This window comes from Tachyglossus aculeatus, chromosome 1, assembly GCF_015852505.1.
Source record: "Tachyglossus aculeatus isolate mTacAcu1 chromosome 1, mTacAcu1.pri, whole genome shotgun sequence".
Taxonomy (NCBI): domain Eukaryota; kingdom Metazoa; phylum Chordata; class Mammalia; order Monotremata; family Tachyglossidae; genus Tachyglossus; species Tachyglossus aculeatus.
Genome location: NC_052066.1, coordinates 139,022,910 through 139,048,543, shown reverse-complemented (window position 1 = coordinate 139,048,543; position 25,634 = coordinate 139,022,910). Strand labels below are relative to the sequence as shown.

At 43.1% G+C, this 25,634-nt stretch overlaps 1 protein-coding gene across 3 annotated transcripts in view; it reads left to right on the top strand.

Annotated features, from left to right (window-relative positions):
- The window catches only part of ATL2 (atlastin GTPase 2), a 117,931-nt gene that overhangs the window by 70,918 nt on the left and 21,379 nt on the right, over positions 1-25,634 (top strand). For all 3 annotated transcript variants that reach the window (XM_038751237.1, XM_038751143.1, XM_038751056.1), the window contains one exon: positions 24,921-25,055. In XM_038751237.1, the coding sequence (XP_038607165.1) occupies positions 24,921-25,055 (135 nt within the window). The remainder of the gene's footprint in view (positions 1-24,920; positions 25,056-25,634) is intronic.

Below are 25,634 nucleotides of genomic sequence, written 5' to 3'. Positions count from 1 at the left end.
TGGGAAGTACAAGTTGGCAATATATAGAGACAGTCCCTACCCAACAGTGGGCTCACAGTCTAGAAGGGGGAGACAGAGAACAAAACCAAACATATTAACAAAATAAAATAAATAGACTGTGAGCCCATTGTTGGGTAGGGACCGTCTCTGTATGTTGCCAACTTGGACTTCCCAAGCGCTTAGTACAGTGCTCTGCACACAGTAAGTGCTCAGTAAATACGATTGATTGATTGAATAACCAGAACAGCCTAGAATTCCTCCCCGTTCTGTCTCCCCCTTCTAGACTGCGAGCCCGTTGTTGGGTGGGGACCATCTCTATCGACGACTTGTACTTCCCAAGCGCTTAGTACAGTGCTCTGCACACAGTAAGCACTCATTAAATGCAACTGAATGAATGAATTTCTGCCAAGCCGAAAGGAATGCCTTGCCCCCACATAAACCCTCATCCTGACGTCTCATCCAGTTGTCCTCTCCAGACCTGCCTTGAAAGCGGAGAAGGACTACGAGGAAGCTGGGCATGGCCCAGAAGAGCTTCAGTCACTGGGGTCTAAAAGCAGAAGCAGCGAGGCCTAGGGGAAAAGAGCATTCGGGCCTGAGAGTCGGAAGAACCTGGGTTCTAATCCTGCCACAGCCGCATGTCTGCTGTATGACTGTGGGCAAGTCATTACACATTCTTACACATTCTTACACATTACACATCCTTTTAGACTGTGAGCCCACTGTTGGGTAGGGACTGTCTCTATATGTTGCCAACTTGTACTTCCCAAGCGCTTAGTACAGTGCTCTGCACACAGTAAGCGCTCAATAAATACGATTGATTGATGATTACACTTCTCTGGGACTCAGTTACCTCATCTGTAAAAGGGGGGTGAAGACTGTGAGCCCCAAGTGCAGCCTGGCCTAGTGGATAGAGCAAGGGCCTCGGAGTCAGAAGGTCATCGATTCGAATGCCGACTCCCTCGCTTGTCTGCTGTGTGGTCTTGGGCAAGTCACTTCTTCTGTGCCTCAGTTATCTCATCTGTAAAATGGGGATTGGGACTGTGAGTCCCACGTGGGACAGGGACTGTGTCCAACCCAATTTGCTTGTATGTACCCCAGCGCTTGGAATAGTGACCGGCACATAGGAAGCGCTTAACAAATATCACAATTATTACTACTATGTGGGATAGGGACTGTGTCCAACCTGATTACCGTGTATCTACCCTAGCGCTTAGAGTAGTGCCTGGCACCTAGTAAATGCTTAACAAATACCACAATTATTATTATTATTATTATTTGGATCCAGGAGCCTGACTTCACTGACCTAAGCACTCGACAGGCTGTCTAAACCGAAGCGGCCGTCGTTTGGGATGGTGCCTTGGGACCTCCCCTGGCCCCCCAGTTCAACTCCCCAGGGTTCACTCCCACCCCTTCCCCTTTATTCTTTCTTCCTGTCCTCTGACCATTCCCCATCTCTGCCCTTCTAGACTAAAGTCATCATCTAGACTGTAATCTCCCTGTGGGCAGGGCACGTGCCTACCAATTCTGTTGTACTGTATACTCCCAAGCGCTTCATACAGTGCTCCGCCTACATTAGGTGTTCAATAAATACCATTGTTTGGTTCCCCCCAGTGAGAGTGGGTGCACTCTGGGTAGCGTAGGGGTGATACAACACCGACCCTTCCCAAGACAGAAGCTGGTGAAAACTGCTTTATTTTACCATGCTGGGCAGTTCTTGTTTCTTAATTTTCACTTGAGGAATGAGTTTATAAATCTACTCCTGCCATAGAGAAGCAGCGTGGCTCAGTGGAAAGAGCACGGGCTTTGGAGTCAGCGGTCATTGGTTCAAATCCCGGCTCTGCCAATTGTCAGCTGTGTGACTTTGGGCAAGTCACTTAACTTCTCTGTGCCTCAGTTCCCTCATCTGTAAAATGGGGATTGACTGTGAGCCCCCCTTAGGGACAACCTGATCACCTGGTAACCTCCCCAGTGCTTAGAACAGTGCTTTGCACATAGTAAGCGCTTAATAAATGCCATTATTATTATTATTTAAAATAGATTAAACATGAGGATTAGTGGAAATAGCTTGGGCCTGGGATGCAGAGAACCTGGGTTCTAATTCCAGCTCTATTTATTTTCCTTTGTGACTTCGGGCAAGTCGCTTAACTTCTCTGGGCCTCAGTTCCCTCATATGTAAAATGCCGATACTCCTTCTTACTTAGACCCTGAGCCCCTTAAAGGACAGGGACTGTGTCTGAACTGATAAACTTATACCTCCCCAGTGCTTGATGCATAATAAGCGATTAACATCATCATCATCATCAATTGTATTTATTGAGCGCTTACTGTGTGCAGAACACTGTTCTAAGCGCTTGGGAAGTACAAGTTGGCAACATATAGAGACAGTCCCTACCCAACAGTGAGCTCACAGTCTAAAAGGGATAACACATACCATAACAATAATACAAGGTGAAGGAATTTACCCATATATCCTCCTTCTTAATTTTGGAATTGCTCCAATTTTCTAATTGTCCAGATTGCATATAAGTTGGTGGAGGAATTTACCCATATATCTCCTTACCCATATATCCTCCTCCTTAATTTCTGAATTGCTCCAATTTTCTAGTTGCCCAGATTGTATATAAGCTGGTCTTTTGTTTTAAGCCTATGGAAAAAATGACAACTTAATTGAATAGTTGAATAAGTAGCGAAGGCAAACGGGGTAATTTAAATCACGATTAGGTGAGGCTGAATGCAGGGGCTTTTGCTGCAACCCGATTGAGTTGTCATTACGGTTGCAAAACTGAGACAGCTGTGAATTTATTTCCCATTTCCCATTCAGAGAAACGTGATTTTTTTTTTCCTCTGAAAGGAACTGCCTTCCTGTTGGAAGGCTTAGCATTGCTTTGAAAAACATAAATAGATTTTAACCGAGATGGAAACATTCAAGTTGCATTTCAAGGGAGAGCAGGGAATAGGATACGTATGGAGAAGCAGTATAGCCTAGTGGAAAAAGCACATACCTGGGGGTCAGAGGACATGGGTTCTAATCTTGGCTCTGCCAATTGCTTGCCGTCTCACCTTGGGCAAGTCACTTAACTTTTCGGTGCCTTGGTTTCTTCAACTGTAAAATGGGGATTTTATTGTCCCTTCTATTTCGACTGTGAGCCCCATGCTGGACAGGGACTGTATCCAACTGATTAACTTGTATCTACCCCAGTGCTTAAAACAGTGTTTTGACATATGTTAAACACAACAAATATCATGTAAAAAACATTTAATTTAAATTCTCTGAGCTGGCGTGAGTTTTCAGGGGGACGATGGGTTCCCCATTAAGCTTGAATATTTAAAGTTTATCTGTAGAGCCCGTAATCATGTCTGTTGCTTTCTTGTAAATTTTAGGTAATCATGATAAAAATAGCTATTAAGCATTGTTGTGTGAAACACTGAACTAAGTACAGGGGTAGATGCAAGTTAATCTGGTCAGAGTTTTTATTTCTCCCCCCGGCGACAGTGGCATTTAAACACTTACTCCGTGCCAGGCACCGTATTCAGTGCTGAGATAGATACAAGCTAACCAGGTTGAACACAGTCTTTGTCCCACATAGGGCTCACAGTCTTAATCCCCGTTTCGCAGATGAGGTAATTGAAGCACAGAGTGACCCCCAAGTCCATATTTTATCCTCTAGGCCACTCTGCTTGACTCACGGGAGAGGTGTGAGGAAGAACAAGTATTTCGTCTCCATTTTACAAACGAGGAAACTGAGACACGGAAATGTTAAGGGACTTAGGAAGCAGACAAGTGGTGGGAGTTGGGATAAGAACACAGGTCCTTTGACTCGCGAGCTCATGCTCTTTCCACCAGGCTCTGCCGCTTCTCTTTTTAGAAGTTACTCTTTAAAAAAGATTGGTGGGGTATTTCTAGATCATAAAACTTAAGTTTAGCTGTTTTTCCCACCCATCCTTTCCTCTTCCCTTCTTTCCCCTGGGTATGGGGCTGCTGGTAAGAGATAGATTGCCTCCTCCGCACCCCCCCTGCACACAGGTTGGGTGGTCCCTGGAAAAAGAAAGGACACGTGTCGTCTTTCTGGCTACATCTCAGAACCACATGTGGGGAGGTGCTGAAGGAGATCGATTTGGACTCATGGAAAATCAAAAAGGGATTTGGGAGTCAAATGACTTTGTAAAAGTTGTCAACCGAAAATGAAGGACTTTGTCTAGAATATGAAAACTTAGAATAGTATCCTTGTATCAGAAAAATTACAATAGAGCAGGGACAATGCGCATGTTTCATGGGTTAGAAAATGCTTGGAAAAACAAATTTTAATAATAATAATAATTATTATTGTGGTATTTGTTAAGTGATAACTGTGTGCCAGGCACTGTACTAAGCACTGGGGTGGATACAAGCAAATCAGGTTGGACACAATCCCTGTCCCACACGGGGCTCAGTCTTAATTCCCATTTTACAGATGAGGAAACTGAGGCACAGAGAAGTGAAATAACGTGCCCAAGGTCACACAGCAGCCAAGCGGCTGAAGCAGGATTAGAACCCACAGCCTTCGGACTCCCAATGCTTCTATCCACTCTGCCGTGCTTTCCTAGAGTAATATGCTTATTTTCCTTCCATAACCAGAGACATTTATTTAAGAAGTGAGGTTGGTTGGAAATGCAGGCCTTGCTATTGGAGATCGTCATTTCTGAGTTTTCCTATGGATTTTGCAAAAATTACCCATATACAGAAATGCAATCACTTGCGAGAAACTCTTTAATTGGCCTGAAACCCAAGCCCAGATCTTTTGAACTGAAAATCCAGTCCCCAGCAGTTTATTTCCTGCTTTCCAGAGCTAACAAGGGCAGAAGCTCACTGTTTAAACAGAGATTTTCGTCCATGAGCCTGTGTCTGAAAAGAGACACTTGGTTTTATAGCTCCTGAAAGTGGAACCCATTGTTTGTGAACTCTTGTTTAATACTTTCTGAGGTGACAAGGGCAATCGATCTCTTTTGTTTTGAGAGCTGAAATACAAAATGACTGCTGAATTTGCCAGAGCCTCCACTCTCCCTAAAATATATTCATAATTCCACAGTTATATGGTAGATTAGGTAGCAGATTAAGTAGACGCAGAAGCAGCTTGGCCCAGTGGCAAGAGCACGGGCTTTGGAGTCAGAGGTCATGGGTTCCAATTCCGGCTCTGCCAATTGTCAGCTGGGTGACTTGGGGCAAGTCACTTAACTTCTGTTCCTCAGTTACCTCATCTGTAAAATGGGGATTAAGACTGTGAGCCCCTTGTGGGACAACCTGATCACCTTGTAATCTCCCCAGTGCTTAGAACAGTGCTTTGCACATAGTAAGCGCTTAATAAATGCCATCATTATTAAGTAAAAGGTGTCAATTTGTGGAGCTGAGGGCTTGGTTCATGATTCCACTGTGAAATAAACCATTATTTTGCTTAAACTTGAGATGGTTAACTGTCTCCTAAACTTGGCTTTTTCCTTCCTCCATTGAGTTGCGAAGACACAGATTCTATCAAGCGCTTAGTACAGTGCTTCGCACACAGTAATCGCTCAATAAATACGACTGGATGAAAAACATTTTTTTCTTTTTTTGTGAGCAGACGACTGCTCCAGTACTGTAAATAAAGCTAATGGTCTATAAATAGCTATGGTCTGTGCTCTTTGGTTTGAAGTGCAGAATTCCTCTACTCATACTATCACGGTCTTCTATATTACAAGAGAAAGGGTCTTCGTGGTATTTATGTCAAGCACCGTACTAAGCCACAGAAGTAAATGACTTTTCAGCATTATCTGCTGATTGCGCCAAGTGAAGCTCAATCAGTGGTATTCATTGAGCGCTTATAGTGTGCAGAGAACTGGCCTAAGTGCTTGGGAGGGTACAGTTAGAGATGTAGACATATTCTCTACCCTTCAGGAGCTCACAGTCAAGAGTGGGAGGAAGACATTGGTAGAAATAAATAAATTACGGCTATGTACACAAGTATTTTGGGACTGAGGGTGAGCGTATATCAAGTGCTTGAAAGGTACAGATCCACGTGCAGAGGTGACACGGAAGGGAGAGGGAGTAGGGAAAAGTCGGGGAAGGCCTCTTGGAGATGTGATTTTAATAAGGCTTTGAAGGTGGGGGATCATATGTGAAACGAGACAGAGATCCAGGCCAGAGGGAAGATGTGGGCAAGGGGTAAACGGCGAGATAAGAGAAGACCGAGGTACAGCGACTAAAATGGCATTAGAGGAATGAAGTGGATGGTCTGGGTTGTAATTGGAAATCAGCGCGGGCAAGTAGGAGGGGGTGAGCTGATTGAATGCTTTAAAGCAAGTGTTAAGGAGTTAGTTTTGATGAGAAGCTTGGCTGACAACCACTGGAGGTTTTTGAGGAGTGGGGAACTGTGAACTGAATGATTTTTAGAAAAATGATCTGGGCAGCAGAGCGAAGTAAGGACTGTAGAAGGGAGAGATAGGAGGCAGGGAGGTCAGCAAGTGTAATAGCCATTCGGATCGAGAGGAGAGGGTGGATTTTAGAGATGTCATGGAGGTAAACCCGACAGGATTTAGTGACAGTTCGAATACGTGGGTTGAATGGGAGAGATGAGTAGAGGAGAATGCCGAGGTTACGGGCTTGTGAGATGGGGTGGATGAAGGTATTGTCTACAGTGTTGGGGAAGTTGGGGGAGGACAGGGTTTGGATGGGAAAAGGAGGAGTTCCGTTTTGGACATGTGAAGTATGAGGTGTTGACGGGACATCCAGGTAGAGATGTCCAGAAGGCAGGAGGAGATATGAAACAACAGAGAAAGAGGGGCCAAGGATGCAGTGTGGCCTAATGGAAAGAGCACAGTCCTGGGTTCCAATCCCAGCTCTGCCAATTTGCTCTGTGACCTTGGGCAAGTAGCTTAACTTCTGTGCCTCTGTTTCCTTATCTGAAAAATGGGGATTCAGTACCCGCTTTTCCTCCTACTTAAGACTCTGAGCTCCATGTGCTACAGGGACTGTTTCCAATCTGATTAACTTGTATCTCCCCCAGCACTTAGAACAGTGCTGGACACATAGTAAACGCTTAACAAATGCATTAAGAAAAAAGAGGTAGGTCAGGTTTGGGGATGTAGAGGAGTGGGTAAAGATGGAGAATAGAAGGGGATCCAGAGGTGAACCTTGAGGGACTCCCACAGAGGGTGGGAGACAGAGGAAGAGTCAGGCTCTCCATCAGATCACCAGTCCTTGGTATTTGAGTGCTTGTTCATTCATTCAGTCGTATTTATTGAGCGCTTTCTGTGTGTAGAGCACTGTACTAAGTGCTTGGAAAGTACAATTCGGCAACAGAGACAATCCCTACCCAACAATGGGCTCACAGCACAGAGCACTGAACTAAGTACTGGGGAGAATATAATACAGCAGAGCTGGTAGACCTGTTCTCTGCCCCCAGTGAGCGTACAATCTAGAGGGAGAGACAGATGTGTAAATAAATAACTTATAGATATGTACATAAGTATTGTGGGACTGGGGTCTGTTCCTGCTACACCTCAGCTCACACCCTTCTGCTCTCCTGAGCCGACTTACGTACTGTCCCTTGGTTTCGACTCTTCCTTCCCCGACTCCATCCTACTCCATCCACCTGTGTTTCAGACCCCATTCCCTCTCATCTTATGAAATCTCTCGCCCCTTCCCTCCTCCCCTTCTTAACTTCCATCTTCAACTGCTCACTCTCCACTGGTTCCTTCCCCTCTGCCTTCAGGAGGCTTTCTCCAACTAATTGCCGCTTTCCCCAACTAATTACCACCTCCCCCATGTCATTTCTTCCCAACAGCCACCCTTAGCATTCATTTATAAGCTCACTTACCCTTTCCATGTATTTAAGCCACTTTTCATTAGCTAATTTATATTAACGTCTGTCTCCCTCATAGACTGTAAACTCACTATGGGCAGGGAACGTGACTGCTAATTCTGCTGTATTTTATTCTCCCAAGTGCTTAGTTACAGTGCTCTGTACCCAGTGCTCAGTAAATACCACTGATTGGTTGTTTGTCTATTCATGTTTTCCATACTTTTCCTGCTTTATCAATTTTTCTTTGTATACAGTGTACAGTCTATACTATTTCCATTAGAGGGCAAGTAATGTGCTGTAGTGTCCACAATCCTGCTACCAGTTCTCTGTACTTAGTCTATAAAAACTACTGAATGAATGACTTTGTGGTGTGTTGTCTCCATTTTCTGGGTAATTTAGTTGGCTGTGAGCAAGTGAGGTATCCTGTAAATAAATGAGGTGTCCTGTGAGGCGGAGCATCAAATTCTTCAAAAAAAATTCTGTATCTTTTCAATGTCCAAGAAATATTTAACATAAGAATTTAACATAAAGAATAACCTCATATTTTGGAAGAAGAGGCAAAAAAGCCATTTGAGAATAGTATGGAATTATGAGGCTATCAGTTTATTGGTTAGAGGTTGGACAGTTTCTTTTTCAGGCGAACCTTCAACAAAGTATTCAAGTTTATGCATTTGGTGAGTTTTTCGTAAAGTATTGACAGCTAGGGTTGCTGGCCGTAAGTTTTGAGAATTCTGGTGTCTGCCTCATTGCGATCATAGGAACGAACACTGATTATCTGGTAGTGGGGTGATTTCAGAAACTGTTATGCAGCATTATAAAATTGGAAGAATGAATAAGAAATAAAAATGACGTGCTCAATCCTTCTAATATTCATTCACACCTTTCCAGTGGCAATGGAGTAAGGCAGTGAAATGAAAGGAACGGTCTTGGGTATTTGGAAAATTCAGCAACCGTAGCTGACAATCTTCAGAAAGGTATAATGACATAAAAGCCTAGATTAATATTACTGTAGATAAATCTCTGTGTTTAAGGAATGGAGTTGAACAAGGGCACAAGAAAAGAATAATCTTTTCTAGGGGAAGTGTATGACAGACTGTGATCCCACTGTTGGGTAGGGACTGTCTCTATATGTTGCCAACTTGTACTTCCCAAGCACTTAGTACAGTGCTCTGCACACAGTAAGCGCTCAATAAATATGATTGATGATGATGATGATGATGATGATGACAGAAATGTCAGTAAAGCAGGAGGGAGTAGGTACATGGCTAAATTATAAATAATAAGTTATTTATATGAATGTCTGTTGCCCCCTCCAGAGTATGCTTATGTGGGCAGTAAACGGGTCTGTCAACTCTGCTGTATTGTATTCTCCTGAGCGTTTAGTACGGTGCTCATTCATTCAATCATATTTATTGAGCACTTACTGTGTGCAGAGCACTGTACTAAGCACTTGGGAAGTACAAGTTGGCAACACATAGAAACGGTCCCTACCCAACAACGGGCTCACAGTCTAGAAGGGGGAGACGCACAGTAATTGCTCAACAAAGATCCCTGATTGACAGAGAGTTTTTTTTTTTTAAAGAAAAGCAAACTGTTCCCGCCAAGGCAAAAAGATTTTCAGACGTTTCTCTTCCCCATCCCCTACTTCTGTAGGACCAGCTGGGCGTACACGCAAATTCGTGAAGCATTGCATATTTTTAGAGGCCTTCCCAGACTGAGCTTCCTTTTTTCCTCTCCTCCTCCCCATCCCCCCACCCTACCTCCTTCCCCTCCCCACAGCACCTGTATATATGTTTGTACAGATTTATCACTCTATTTTACTTGTACATATTTAACTATTCTATTTATTTTGCTAATGGTGTGCATCAAGCTTTAATTCTATTTGTTCTGATGGCTTGACACCTGTCTCCATGTTTTGTTTTGTTGTCTGTCTCCCCCTTGTAGACTGTGAGCCCGTTGTTGAGTAGGGGCCGTCTCTATGTGTTGCCGACTTGTACTTCCCAAGCGCTTAGTCCAGTGCCCTGCACACAGTTATCTTCACCATCCCTTCCTTCCTCTCCCCCTCGTCCCCCTATCCATCCCCCCCATCTTACCTCCTTCCCTTCCCCACAGCACCTGTATATATGTATATATGTTTGTACATATTTATTACTCTATTTATTTATTTATTTATTTTACTTGTACATACCTATTCTATTTATTTTATTTTGTTTGTTTGGTTTTGTTCTCTGTCTCCCCCTTTTAGACTGTGAGCCCACTGTTGGGTAGGGACTGTCTCTATATGTTGCCAATCTGTGCTTCCCAAGCGCTTAGTACAGTGCTCTGCACATAGTAAGCGCTCAATAAATACGATTGATGATGATGATGATGATCCCTTCTGACTTCACACTCATACTTGCTTAGAGAAGCCAATGGTTCTGAGTCCTATTTTTGTAGATGAAAAGCATTCGTGTGAGCTCAACACTTCTTCTTTGCCTCCTAGTGACTGGTGTCTTGCATCTTTCAAGAGCCTGTGAAGGTTACCCACAATAAAGCACTTCCCTAGCTCAGAAAATAATAAAAATAATAAAACATTAAGTGCTTACTATGTACAAAACGCCATATGGAGGTGGGTAAAATATGATCAGAATCCCTATAATAATTCCAAGAATTGTGGTACTCGTTAAGTGCTTACTAGAGAAGCAGCATGGCTCAGTGGAAAGAGCCCGGCCTTTGGAGTCAGAGGTCATGGGTTCAAATCCTGGCTCTGCCAATAGCCAGCTGTGTGACTTTGGGCAAGTCACTTAACTTCTCTGGGCCTCAGTTCCCTCATCTGTAAAATGGGGATTAAGACTGTGAGCCCCACATGGGACAACCTGATCGCCTTGTAACCTCCCCAATGCTTAGAACAGTGCTTTGCACATAGTAAGCGCTTAATAAATGCTATCATCATTATTATTAGTATGTGCCAAGCACTGTTCTAAGTGCTGGGGTAGATAGAAGTTAATCATATTGGAAACAGTCTCTGTTCCACAAGGGGCTCACACTCTTAATTCTCTTTTTACAGATGAGGTAACTGAAGCCCAGAGAAGTGAGGCGACTTGCCCAAAGTCCCTCAGCAGACATGTGGCAGAGGTGGGATTAGAATCCAGGTCCTTCTGACTCCCGGGCTTGTGTGCTAACCACTAGTCCATGCTGCTTCTCATGCTGCCCCATAATAATAATAATAATAATAATAATAAATAATGATGGTATTTGTTAAGTGCTTACTATGTGCTTACTATCAGCAGCGTGGCTCAGTGGAACGAGTACGGGCTTTGGAGTCAGGTCATGAGTTTGAATCCCAGATCCGCCACATGTCTGCGTGTGTGACTTTGGGCAAGTCAGTGCTCTGCGCCTCAGTTACCTCATCTGTAAAATGGGGATTAAGACTGTGAGCCCCACGTGGGACAACCGGAGCACTTTGTATCCCCCCAGCGCTTAGAATAGTGCTTTGCACATAGTAAGGGCTTAACAAATGGTATCATTATTATTATTAGAGAAGCAGCGTGGCTCAGTGGAAAGAGCCTGGGCTTTGGCATCAGAGGTCATGGGTTCAAGTCCTGGCTCCTCCAATTGTCAGCTGTGTGACCTTGGGCAAGTCACTTAACTTCTCTGGGCCTTAGTTACCTCAACTGTAAAATGGAGGTTAATACTGTGAGCCCCCTGTGGGACAACTTGATCACCTTGTAACCTCCCCATCGCTTAGAACAGTGCTTTGCACATAGTAAGCGCTTAATAAATACCATTATTATTATTATTATGTGCAAAGCACTATTCTAAGCGCTGGGGAGGTTACAAGGTGATCAGGTTGTCCCATCCCTCGTCGGGCTCAGTCTGAGGGAGGGGGAAAAGGAATTCCACATTTTCAAGATGAGGAAACGTAGGAGGAACACTGGTTTGTTTTAGACATTGAGTTTAAGGTGCCAAGAGAACATCAAGGTAGGGATGTCCTGGAGGCCAGAGGAGCGGCTAGAAGAGAGGTCGGGTTTAGAGACGTAATAATAATGTTGGTATTTGTTAAGCGCTTACTGTGTGCCGAACACTGTTCTAAGCGCTGGGGTAGATACGAGGTAATCAGGTTGTCCCATGTGGGGCTCACAGTCTTAATCCCCATTTTGCAGATGAGGGAACTGAGGCCCAGAGAAGTGAAGTGACTTGCCCAAAGTCACACAGCTGACAAGTGGCGGAGCCAGGATTTGAATTCATGACCTCTGACTCCAAAGCCCATGCTCTTTCCACTGAGCCATGCTGCTTCCCCTAAGTAGATATGGGAGTCGTCTGTGTAGAGATGGCAGGAGCTTCCTCTCTTCCCACTCCCTTCTGCATCGCCCTGCCTTGTTCCCTTTGCTCTTCCCCGCTCCCAGCCCCATAGCACTTATGTACGTATCTGTCATTTTATTTATGTGTATTGTCTGTCTCCCCCATTCTAGACTGTAAGCCCATCGTGGGTAGGGAATGTGACTGTTTAGTGCTGTATCGTACTCTCCCAAGCACTTAGTACAGTGCTCTGCACACAGTAAGTGCTCAGTAAATGTGACTGACTGACTGAATGAATGAATGAACTCGAGAGAGTGAGTGTAGAGTAGGAGACCCAAAGCAGTGTGGCCTAGTGGAAAGAGCCCGGGCTTGGGAATCAGAGGGCCTGGGTTCTAATCGCAGCTCCGCCGGGTGTCTGTTGTGTGACCTTGGTCACTTAACTTCTGTGCCTCAGTTACCTTTTCTGTAAGAGAATGTGTCTGTTGTTGTATTCTCCCAAGTGTAAGTGAATACAATTGAATGAACGAATGAATAAAATGGGGATTAAGGCTGTGGAACTGAGTCTGTGTGTCCAACTCGATTATCTTGTATTTACCCCAGTGTTTAGTATGGCGCTTGGCATGTGGTAGTGTGGCTCAGTGGAAAGAGCCCAGGCTTTGGAGTTAGAGGTCGTGGGTTCAAATCCTGACTCTGCCACTTGTCAGATGTGTGTCTTTGGGCAAGTCACTTCACTTCTCTGGGCCTCAGTTCCCTCATCTGTAAAATGGGGATTAAGACTGTGAGCCCCCTGTGGGACAAGCTGATCACTTTGTAACTTCCCTAGCACTTAGAACAGTGCTTTGTACATAGTAAGCGCTTAATAAATGCCATCATCATCATTATTATTATTATTATGTAGTAAGCACTTTAACAAATTATTGTTGCTGTTATTATTACCATAATAACTATTGTTATCATTATTATGATCCCCTTGCAGAATGCCCACAATAAGGGGATGAGAGGCAGATCAATCAATCAATCAATCATATTTATTGAGCGCCTACTGTGTGCAGAGCACTGTACCAAGCACTTGGGAAGTACAAGTTGGCAACATCTAGAGACGGTCCCTACCCAACAGTGGGCTCACAGTCTAGAAGCCAGTGAGTAAAAGAGCAGTCAGGGAAATAGGAGGAGAATCAGATTAATAGGGTCAGCAAATCCAAGGCCTGATAGGGTTTCAAGGACGAGGAGGAGGATTAGGACAGAGTATTGCCCTTTAGACCGCTCTGCAAGTGTTTTTTTTTTTTTTTTAATGCCCGTCTCCCCCTTTAGACTGTGTGCTCCTTGAGGGCAGGGAACCTCCACCTGTTATGTTGTACTCACCCAAGTGCTTAGTACAGTGATCTGCACACAGTAAGCACTCAATAAAAATGATTGATCAATACAAGGATGCTACTCTTGACCTTAGAGAATGCAGACAGTGGAAATGGGATCTGTAAAATTCTGAAGGAGTTCAGGTTCTGTAGTTTAAGAGGGAGTTGTGGACCTTTTATTCCTTGCTCAAGTCTTTTATTCCTACAGGACCTTCACATTACAGAAGACAAGCATTTTATTCAGTGCCACCTGAATACACGAAAACATTTCTACAAATATCACATCATGCTGTGTCCAGAGACATACATTGCCAGAGGAAAGTTCCCCCGTAATACTCTATCCAAATATATAGTGAAAACCCAACTGACTCCCTCTCTAGACTACAAGTTTGTTGTGGATAGGGAATGTGCCTACTTACTCTTTTATAGTGTACTCTTCCCAAGTGCTTAGTATAGTGCTCTACACACAGTAAGCGCTCAGTAAATACCATTGATTGACAGCGGAGACGAAATTACCAGGGGAGAGAATATGTCTGCTAAACAGAAAGCTGAACTTTGGATACTTTCATGGCAAATATAAATATTTCTGCTTTCCAGCCTTGGATGGAGAAAAGCCTAGATTGATCAGAAGCCGGTGAGGGATTTTGTCCGCTGTCCATCAAACTTGCTAGACCAAATATTTTGGAAGGGAAACAGCAGGGCTCAGTTTTATCTTGGTGAAAGCTGCTATCGATATATTTCTAGTGGAAAATGATGCAACGGGAAATACTGCAACTAGTGAAAGTTACATGGTTTTGGTCCCTCAAATCAAGAAGGGACAATTCCACAAAATTTATGAATTTTTTTTGAATCTGCTTCTCTTTTTTTCAAAGCAGTGGTAAGAAGGATCTTATATTATCTTGGATATCTTGGAAAACAGCATGGTCTAGTGGCAAGAACACCGGCTTGGGAGTCAGAGGATGTGGGTTCTAATTCCGGCTCCACCATTTGTCCGCTGTGTGACCTTGGACAAGTCACTTAACTTTTCTGCTCCTCAGTTACTTCATCTGTAAGATGGGAATTAAGACTCCGAGCCTCATGTGGGACAGGGACTGTGTCCAACCTGATTACTTTGTATCTACTCCAGCGCTTAAGACAGTGCTTGACACATAGTAAGCACTTAACACATACTGTAATTATAATAAAACACACAACCCCCAGATAGGATGAGTGCTAAGGATTGCAGTGACTAGTTTTCATTTAATTGTGTCTGTTTTTATATTCCATGATTACGCAGTTTTAAATTGCTGTATATCAGTATGGCGAAAGTGAAAAGTATTGGGGATTTAAGAGTGTGAGGTGGATTATTAAGGCTTTAAGACAGGCTTAGGACAGCTGGGCAGTCATCTAGAGATTCTCCTTACACAATCAAGTCTTAATTCTCGTAAGATGGCTCTCAGAGGGTTTCTCAGCCTGCAAAGGCCCCAGCTTTGGCATACACGGTGGAATTTGCTGTCAGTGAAGTAGAATGATATCGAGCTCAAGCAGGCTGCGCTGAGTTGCTGGATTCCTCCGCTACTTAGGAATTTCTTTCCTTCAGGTCCTTAAATGGCTACTGCATTTGTTCTTGGTGAAGGGCATTCTCCATCTTGAAAGGCTCAACAGAGTCATGGGTAACTCAAACCCTGCTTTCACTGAAAGCAAAACATGTGCGCTAAAAGCAAGAATCTTCCTTGCCCGGATTACACAAACTGCTGAGGCAGTGTTGGTTGGCTTTGAGAATATCTGGGTTTAGGTAAAGTGGAATGTCTGTTTGTATTTGGAGGAGAAATTAATGGAAAATACTGGGGTGTTGAACTGGATGTGTTTGAAACTAGTTTAACCATTTTGTATTTTAAGAGTTCTGAAGTTGCCAACTTGGACTTCCCAAATGCTTAGTACAGTGCTCTACACACAGTAAGCACTCAATAAATACGATTGAATGAATGACCTCCCACAGCACCTGTATATATGTTTGTACATATTTATTACTCTACTTGTACATATTTATTCTATTTATTTTATTTGGTTAATATGTCTTGTTTTGTTGTCCGTCTCCCCCTTCTGGACTGTGAGCCCGCTGCTGGGTAGGGACCGTCCCTCTATGTTGCCAACTTGGACTTCCCAAGCACTTAGTACAGTGCTCTGCACACAGTAAGCGCTCAGTAAATACGATTGAATGAATGAATATTTTATTTATTTTATTTTGTTTATATGTCTTTTGTTGTCCGTCTCCCCCTTCTAGACTGTGAGCCCGCTGTTGGGTAGGGACCATCCGTCTATGTTGCCAACTTGGACTTCCCAAGTGCTTAGTACAGTGCTCTGTACACAGTAAGCACTCAATAAATACGATTGAATGAATGATCTCCCACAGCACCTGTATATGTGTTTGTACATATTTATTACTCTATTTATTTTACTTGTACATATTTATTCTATTTATTTTATTTGGTTAATATGTCTTGTTTTGTTGTCCGTCTCCCCCTTTCTGGACTGTGAGCCCGCTGTTGGGTAGGGACCGTCTCTCTATGTTGCCAACTTGGACTTCCCAAGCGCTTAGTACAGTGCTCTGCACACAGTAAGCACTCAATAAATATGATTGAATGAATGAATGAATATTCTATTTATTTTATTTTGTTTATATATCTTGTTTTGTTGTCCGTCTCCCCTTCTAGACTGTGAGCCCGCTGTTGGGTAGGGACCGTCCCTCTGTGTTGCCAACTTGGACTTCCCAAGCGCTTAGTACAGTGCTCTGCACACAGTAAGCGCTCAATACGATTGAATGAATGACCTCCCATGGCACCTGTATATGTGTTTGTACATATTTATTACTCTATTTATTTTACTTGTACATATTTATTCTATTTTATTTTGTTAGTATGTTTGGTTTTGTTCTCTGTCTCCCCCTTCTGGACTGTGAGCCCACTGTTGGGTAGGGACCGTCCCTCTATGTTGCCAACTTGTCCTTCCCAAGCGCTTAGTACAGTGCTCTGCACACAGTAAGCGCTCAATAAATATGAATGAATGAATGAATATTCTATTTATTTTATTTTGTTTATATGTCTTTTGTTGTCCGTCTCCCCCTTCTAGACTGTGAGTCCGCTGTTGGGTAGGGACCGTCCCTCTATGTTGCCAACTTGGACTTCCCAAGCGCTTAGTACGGTGCTCTGCACACAGTAAATGCTCAATAAATACGATTGAATGAATGAATTAATATTCTATTTATTTTATTTTGTTTATATGTCTTGTTTTGTTGTCCGTCTCCCCCTTCTAGACTGTGAGCCCGCTGTTGGGTAGGGACCGTCCCTCTATGTTGCCAACTTGGACTTTCCAAGCGCTTAGTACAGTGCTCTGCACACAGTAAGCGCTCAATAAATACGATTGAATGAATGACCTCCCACAGCACCTGTATATGTGTTTGTACATATTTATTACTCTATTTTACTTGTACGTGTTTATTCTATTTATTTTATTTGGTTAATATGTCTTGTTTTGTTGTCTGTCTCCCCCTTCTGGACTGTGAGCCCGCTGTTGGGTAGGGACCGTCCCTCTATGTTGCTAACTTGGACTTCCCAAGCGCTTAGTACAGTGCTCTGCACACAGTAAGCGCTCAATAAATACGATTGAATGAATGAATGAATAACTCTGACAGTGTTTCTCTGTAGACTGCCATTACAGAACCCAGCACTGCGCTTCACTTCCAAAGTTCTGAGTCTTTGATCCTGAAATCATTGTGCCCCAATAAGGAAGACATTATACAGTACCTCAACTATAGCATAAAGCTCAATTTATCATCTTTTCCATTTGATTGTCATGATTGGACTTGATCGGTTTGTAATTTGATTGTCATGATTGGAGTAGTATTCGTAATATATTAGCTCTTATATATAACTGTAAAGTAAGTATTTGGGTCCTACCATTTTTTGGAGGTGGAGAAAAAGCAGAAAAGAGCCTTCTGTGACTTTTTTTTTCCTTTTTTGGCAACTAAAAACATGTGAGAACCCTACTCAACACCTGTTAGACATCTCACTTCTTCTCCTTGACACTTTCTTGACACATTCTTCTTCTTGACACATATTAGTTACAACATGCAAAGCACCATATTAAATGTTGGAGGTTTATTACATAAAAGTCTATTGCCATAAACCTTGGCCTTGGAGTAGCTTCATAAATGTAAGGGAAGGACAGACAGCTAGAACAATAAGATCTTTGACAGATAAATCAAGTTAAAATAAAACAAGTTAAAAATCAGAAGTTACAAAATTACAAGTAAAACAAGTAAGTTGAAGAGAGGACGGGTCTTCCAGGCAAAAGCAGTGCGCAGTGATAAATTGCCCCAGGCTTTCCTACATTTTAAAATCTGTTCAGCTGACTTCAGCTTTGTTTTTTCTTTTATGATATAATAATAATAATTATAATAATAGTGATGGCATTTGTTAAGCACTTATTATTTTTCAAACACTGTTCTAAGCGCTGGGGGAGATTCAAGGTAATCAGGTTGTCCCATGTAGGGCTCACAGTTTTAATCCCCATTTTACAGATGAGGTAACTGAGGCCCAGAGAAGTGAAGTGACTTGCCCAAAGTCACCCAGCTGACAAGTGGCGGAGCCGGGATTAGAACCCACGCCCTCTGACTCCCAAGCCCGGGCTCTTTCCACTGAGCCACACTGCTTCCCCTGGCTCTTACTGTGTGCCAGGCATTGTACCAAGCACTGGGGTAGACAGACTAATCAGGTTGACCACATGGGTCTCACAGTCTTAATCCCCATTTTATAGATAATAATAATAATAATAATGGCATTTATTAAGCGCTTACTATGTGCAAAGCACTGTTCTAAGTGCTGATGAGATGAGAGAAAGGTACCGAGAAGTGAAGTGATTTGCCCAAGGTCCCACAGCAGACAAGTGGCGGAGCCAGAGGTAGCATAGTACAGTGCCTGACACGTAGTAAGTGCTTAACAAATACCGAAATAATAATAATAATGGTGTTTCTTAAGCACTTACTATGTGCAAAGCACTGTTCTAAGCGCTGGGGGATACAAGGTGATCAAGTTGTCCCACATGGGTCTCACAGTCTTAATCCCCATTTTGCAGATGAGGTAACTGAGGCACAGAGAAGCAAGTGACTTGCCCAAAGTCACCCAGCTGACAATTGGCAGAGCCGGGATTAGAACCCATGACCTCTGACTCCCAAGCCCGGGCTCTTTTCCACTGAGCCACGCTGCTTCTCTTTATCATCATTAAACCCAGATTCTTCTGATTCCCGGGCTCGTGCTCTGTTCACTAGGCCATACTGCTTGAAAATTGGGCATATGCAGCATCCTGAAGGCTCCACTGTGAGCCCGTTGTTGGGTAGGGACCGCCAACTTGTACTTCCCAAGGGCTTTGTACAGTGCTCTGCACACAGTAAGCGCTCAATAAATACGATTGAATGAATGAATGTTACCCCCATCAAGGGGTAGGGGGTTGGTGGCGGGAGGAAGGTGCGTTGCACTCCTTCGAAGTTGAGGTGGGAGAGCGGCAGCCTCTTCCACCTCTGTGTGCAAGTTCTGCTTCCGTACTCCATCAGTGGTATTTGAGTGCTTACTATATTCAGAGCAGTGTACTAAGTGCCAATATAACAGAGTTGACAGACTTGGTTTCTCCCTCAAGGAACATACAATCTACAAGGGGAGACAGACAACTATTTTCTCCCATCTGTAATTTTTTTTTAGAGTAAGGATATGTATGTAAGTGCTGTTTATCAAAGTGGATCCATAGCCAAGTGCATAATTGAGGGTGAGGGGAGGGCGGATAGGGGAGATGAGGGCTTAGCCAGGGAAGACCTCCTGGAGGAGATGGGATGAGAAGGAATTCGTGAGCTATCACATTTTACAGTTTTCAAATCCTCTGCAGATGTCGGGAAGCCTAAAACAGGTCACGGTTACCTTTCCAGTCGGAGCATCAACTGTCCTGACCTTGGGTTTCCAAACTTCAGATCAGCTCTGAACCGTCAGCTCTTTGTGGGCAGGAAACATATTTATCAACTCTGTTCCAAGAGCTTAGTGCAGTGCTCTGCGCCTCGTAAGATACCTTTGAACTAAAGGGGGTTTTGATCACTTCTCAGTTTGGTTAAAATATTTCCATGGGACTTTGATCAAATAAACCTGTTTTTGTTTCCCTGTGCGTTGCTGAGATCTAGAAAGAGTGCTAGCTTTCATTAAAAGTTTCTCTTAGAGATAAGAAAGGTAATTAGAATGAGTGTTCAGGAAATCTGGGCACCCCATCAGCCACTAAAGTTATGTGTATATCAGTTTAATTTTGTTATCATTTGTGGCCTACATGCCTTTTAAAAAATAACTGTGTGCTTGCCACGTCCAGAGCGCTGGGGTGGATGATACAGAATATTCAGACTGGACACAGTTCCTGCCCCTCATGAGTTCACAGTCCAAGCAGGATGGAGAGTAGGTATTGAAACTGTTTTACAGATGAGGAAACTGAGGCACAGAGAAGTAAAAGGCAGATGATAATTGGGATTAGAACCCAGGTCCTTGTGTTTGGCAATTTACTTGTCCTCACTCCCTCCTCCCAACTTGACCATAGGATTGTGAACGCCTTGAAGACAGGATTCATGACTTAATTTCTGGTGTATGTTCTCACAGTGCTGTGCACACAGTGAATGATCCTTAAATGCTGTCGATGATAATTATGGGAAATCATCCCACTTTCTGGATTTTTTTTTTGTTCCCCTATTTTTAGATATATTTTGACTGGGTAGACCATTGGCCTAAGCCAGTAATAGAATTTCTCACATTCTTTTGGCTTCACTTTTAAACTCTCATTTGCATCTTGAGCTGATTTGCTCCCTGAGGAATCCATCTAAAAATTCAAAATCACTGTCCTGCCGTAGCGTGTGTTGTAGAAGAGCTGGAGGAAAATCTGTGGAGTGATTATTTTTTAGCTTCAGAGTCCACCCTGTTGATTCACTCTGCCAAACTTAGAGAGCAAAGTCCGATCAGTTTGTTCAAACCACGTCCTGAGGGACAAGATTTTTTTTTATTATTAATTATTATTATTTGGATAATTCCATATCCCAAACAAAATTGCAAACTGTCAAATCTCCCGCAATTGCTTTTTATGTGGAAGTGCTGGCAACTTTAGTAGAAATGGGTTCCGTATAGTACGGCTCCTGCTGTGCCGTGCAACATTCCCTCTTAGAAGCTCAGGCATTCAGTTGTATTTATTGAGCGCTTACTGAATACGGAACACTGTACTAAGTGCTTGGATGATTATGATATAAGAGTTGGTAGGCGTGTTCCCTGCTCACAACAAGCGTACAGTCTAGAAATTTATGCTTTTAAATTTCAAAAGCAAAAGGGTGATGGCGGCTATTATTTTTTAACTATTGGCTCTAGGCACTTAATTTATGTATCATAAAGAATGTGGTAATAGGAATATAGGAAATTCAAAGCTCTGACTAAATATCACCTTCTTAGGGTGCCACTCCTGAACGCATATTACACTAAGAGATGTAATTGCTGTCTGCAGTAATTTGGGATTACAACCTAGACACTTATGCCTTTCCAGGTGACTTTTCAGTGAAATGGCATCAAATGATTGAGGCCCTCTCTGAAGGGAAAGAATATGATGTTTCACAACCCCATTGCTTATTCAGTAGTTTCTCTTCAAGTCTGGTTTTAGTGAACCACAAACGACTTCAGGTTTGTTGATCAGAAAGCTTTATACTAAGGCAGATTCAGTTGGCTTTGAAAACCCTCGTTTTCAAAAAAAGGTTCATAAATTTAAGGAGGCTACCATCGTGGGGTCTTAAAGCTGTTTGGAAGTATACTCATATCCATAAGCTGCTGGTGTTTTTATAAGCAGCAAAGGAGCAACTAAGGAAGGAAGCGAATGTAGGAATATAAGCGACGTCATCGGCATCAATGGTATTTGTTGAGTGCTTGCTGTGTGCAGAGCACTGTACTAAGTGCTTTGTTGAGTACAATGCACAGGTTTGGTAATAATAATAATAATGGCATTTATTAAGCGCTTACTATTTGCAAAGCACTGTTCTAAGCGCTGGAGAGGTTACAAGGGGATCAGGTTGTCCCACGGGGGGACTCGCAGTTTTAATCCCCATTTTACAGATGAGACCACTGAGGAACAGAGAAGTTAAGTGACTTGCCCAAAGTCACACAGCTGACAATTGGCAGAGTAGGGATTTGAACCCATGACCTCTAACTCCAAAGCCCGGGCTCTTTTCCACTGAGCCACTATGCTTCTCTGGTAGATACATTCCCTGCCCACAACAAACGTGAGATCTACTTGGTCAAACTATTTTAGCCCAGTATTTTCCATCCAGTAGTGACATCATAAGAAGATAATTTTCACATGTGCCCAACGTCAGCCCAAGCATGAATATCCAGACGAAAGCATGAAGATTTCATTGAGAACTTAAGCCCCCTTACTTTTGGGGTACTGGCTGTAACTCACTAGTGCAATTAGAAAGGTATTTTTGATGATGTATCCTACGAGAAAAACCACCCTCCAGCTCCTCTTCTAGTATTTCATCATCTGCCCAGTCAAGAAGTTCACATTGTCAACGCTATTGAACACCTTCCTCTTTTTCAGTTCTAAAAGGTCATGGAGAAAAAATTCAGCCACATCTTCCCCTTAATATACTTGAAATTGTGAAATTGTCACCCATAGCCGCCACTTCTCCAGACTAAACAAACTGTCTTAATACTTGAATTTGTCTGCATAAACCCCATTTCCTGTTCCTTGAATGATTTTTGTCCTTTCTCTGGTTCCTCTTTAATTCCTCCTTTGAACTCACTGGTTGGGAGATTATCACAATAAGCAAGAGTGTAAAGGGGAATTCCCTCATAAGAAGTGTGGTATTTGTTAAACACGTACTATGTGCCAACCACTGTACACGATAATCAGGTCCCAGGTGAAGGGAGAACAGGTATTGAATCCTCACTTTGCAGATAAGGAAACTGAGACACAGAGTTTATGACTTATCCAAGGTTGAACAGCAGACAAGTGGCAGAGCCAGGATTAGAACCCAGGTCCCCTGACTCTTTCCACTAGGCCATGCTGCTTCTCATTACTTCAGCCCTTTTTCACATCGTCATTCAGCATTAGAAACATTTCTTAGCTGAGGGTTTAAGGAAGGAAATAATCTGTCTCTCCTAGAAGCAAAATGAAATCAAAAATTAAATGAAACCAACCAAACTATTACTTCAGTAGGCTACAGGGGATTTTGTCCTATCCTGAAGAACAAATGTCTCTTTGGCTTTTTTGGTTGGGCAAACTGTTTGGTGGAATCTGTATTTGGTCTGCCTTTGTTCCATCACAGCCGTAACACATTGAATGTGTGAGGGGTTTTTTTTTGTTGTAATAATAATAATAATTTTGACATTTGTGCCTGACTACGTGCCAGGCTATGCGCTGGGGTGTATACAAGCAAATCGGGCTGGACACAGTCCCTGTCCCACGTGGGGCTCAGTCTCAATTCCCATTTTACACATGAGGTAAATGAGACCCAGAGAAATTGTGATTTGCCCAAGGTCACACAGCAGGCAAAGGGCAGAGCTGGGATTAGGAGCCAATTCTAAAATGGTGATAGATAATAAAGGTTACACCTAGCCATCTAACACGAGGGTTGAGCTGTGGTCTTTTCTACTGTCCATCACCGGGCACATGCATCCGGCTGTTTTATGCCAACACTGCGTCACGCGATATTTAGTCAAGCAAGTTGTCAGAAGAACACTCTCCAAATCTGCTGTCATGTTCCATCAAAAGCACATGACGAAATCACGTCCTGGCCAGAAATAATTTTTTTTTTCTCAATTGTGAAAAAGATTACCTCTGTATTTTCGTTCTGGTCTCCCCAATAACTGGAAGGACTTGAGGATCTAGATCTAGTGTCCACCGCTGTTGAAGTGATAGGGGGAAGGGACTGAGCCCAAGGGATCCAACTTTCCATTTTGAGTTTGGGGGCGAAAAGGAGGCAGGGATTTTTAAGGGGAATGAGGAGTGGAAGAGGGAGGTCTTCAAGGAGATAATAGGCCCGAAAAGCGTCCACTGTGGGAACCACGTCAGTCTTGTCGAGATGTGGGATGAGCAAGGCCAGGTGTCCGACTCAAAGATGAGGGGACACCATCGGTCAGGAAGCTCACTGGAGTCAAGAGCCATGATGGGCCAAAGTATGGACTCTTCTGCACATAGTAAGCGCTTAATAAATGCCTTTATTATTATTATTTTTTTCTGTTTCTTAAACCCTTCCCACTCTGCCCCTTTCCTGTTCTCTGTTTCCAGCAGAAGCGTATGTAGTAGTGGTGCAGCCCCCCATCAATCCACCGATCATTTGTATTTATTGCTTGTTATGGGCGGGGAAGGTGTCTACCAACTCTGTTTTATTTGGAAAACTCTTGTAGCTTCCCAGGCGCTTAGTATAGTACTCTGCACACAGTAAGCCCTCAATAAGTGCCATTGTTGATGATCCTCCCCATCTAGACCGTAAGCTCATTAAGGGCAGGGAATGTGACTGGTAATTCTGTTGTAATAATAATAATAATAATAATGGCATCTATTAAGTGCTTACTATGTGCAAAGCACTGTTCTAAGCGCTGGGAGGTTACAAGGTGATCAGGTTGTCCCACATGGGGCTCACAGTCTTAATCCCCATTTTACAGATGAGGTAACTGAGGCTCAGAGAAGTTGTGACTTTGTACTCCCACAAGCGCTTAGTACAGTGCTGCACAGATAGTAAGCACTCAGTGACTACAATTGATGGATGATACTGAGTGCTTACCATTGTGCAGAGCGCTGTACTAAGCCCTTGGGAGACTACAGTACCGCAGAGTTGATACGCTGTTCCCTTGCCACAAGTTGTTTACACTATTCTGAAGTGACCCAACCTTGGACTAGATTTGATATATTATCCGACAAGCGTTCTCTGGGAAAAATGTTTCTTCCAGACAGGCAGGGTTTGCAAAATGCTGTAAACTTAAGTGGCATCTTGGTTTTCCAAGTTCACGGTACTTTATTCTGATGCTAAGCTTTCCTCTTTTAGTATCAGTTTAGCATGATCTTCAGGCCAAAGACACCCAGCTGAAATGTTGTAGGCTGACTATTCTTAGCAGGCCAGTGCTACTTGTACTTGTTTTGGGGGACTATTTTTACTCTATTTATTTATTTATTTATTTATTTATTTGTTTTATTTTATTTTCACTCTATTTATTTATTTATTTATTTTATTTGTGCATGTCTATTCTATTTATTTTATTTTGTTAGTATGTTTGGTTTTGTTCTCTGTCTCCCCCTTTTAGACTGTGAGCCCACTGTCGGGTAGGGACTGTCTCTATTTGTTGCCAATTTGTACTTCCCAAGCGCTTAGTACAGTGCTCTGCACATAGTAAGCGCTCAATAAATACGATTGATGATGATGACTAAATTTACACCGCTTCTCTAGGACTCCCCTTGCTGGATTGGTGGAAATGACGAACCATTGACTGGCTTTACGTGGCGAGGTGGATGTGAGAGAGAAACAACCGGCATTCAGGTCTGGAATGAAGTGTTTGTAAGAGAAAAGCCTGATGGAACGAAGGTAAAAAAAAAAAAAACAAAACATAAAACACATCCGTCTTCTGTTCACACTCCTTTTCCCGCCTCCGGCAGGGTCTTACTCCTAACTTTTCTCCCCTATCCCAAGCATTCTGGAACACAACCTCTCCAGACTTCAAGCTCGTCAAGGGCAGGAAATGTGACTTTATTGTTGTATTCTCTTAAGTGCTTAGTACAGTGCTCTGCACACAGTAAATACGACTGAATAAATGAATGAACGATTGAAGACCCAATATTGCCTTTTCTCAACAGCCTCTTAATCCCTTTCTGATTGTGGTCATAACGCACCACGAAGGTGATGTGGATGTGCGAAGTCCGTGGGAGTTTCATTGAAAGTACCCTATACGCGATTGCAGGTGTTTCTGGAAAAACTCAGATATGTTCAACGTCTTCTGAACGGTCCAGATTGCTCCTTGGGGGCCCTAACGCTGGCTCTATATCGACTCGTAACTCCGTTTTTGTCAGCGGAGTGAACAGCCGTGCCTGGCAACAGAGATTTCGGGCTCTTAAAGAAGTCACCTTTCTCGTGCCATTCTCACAGTAATCTTGGCGGGTAATATTA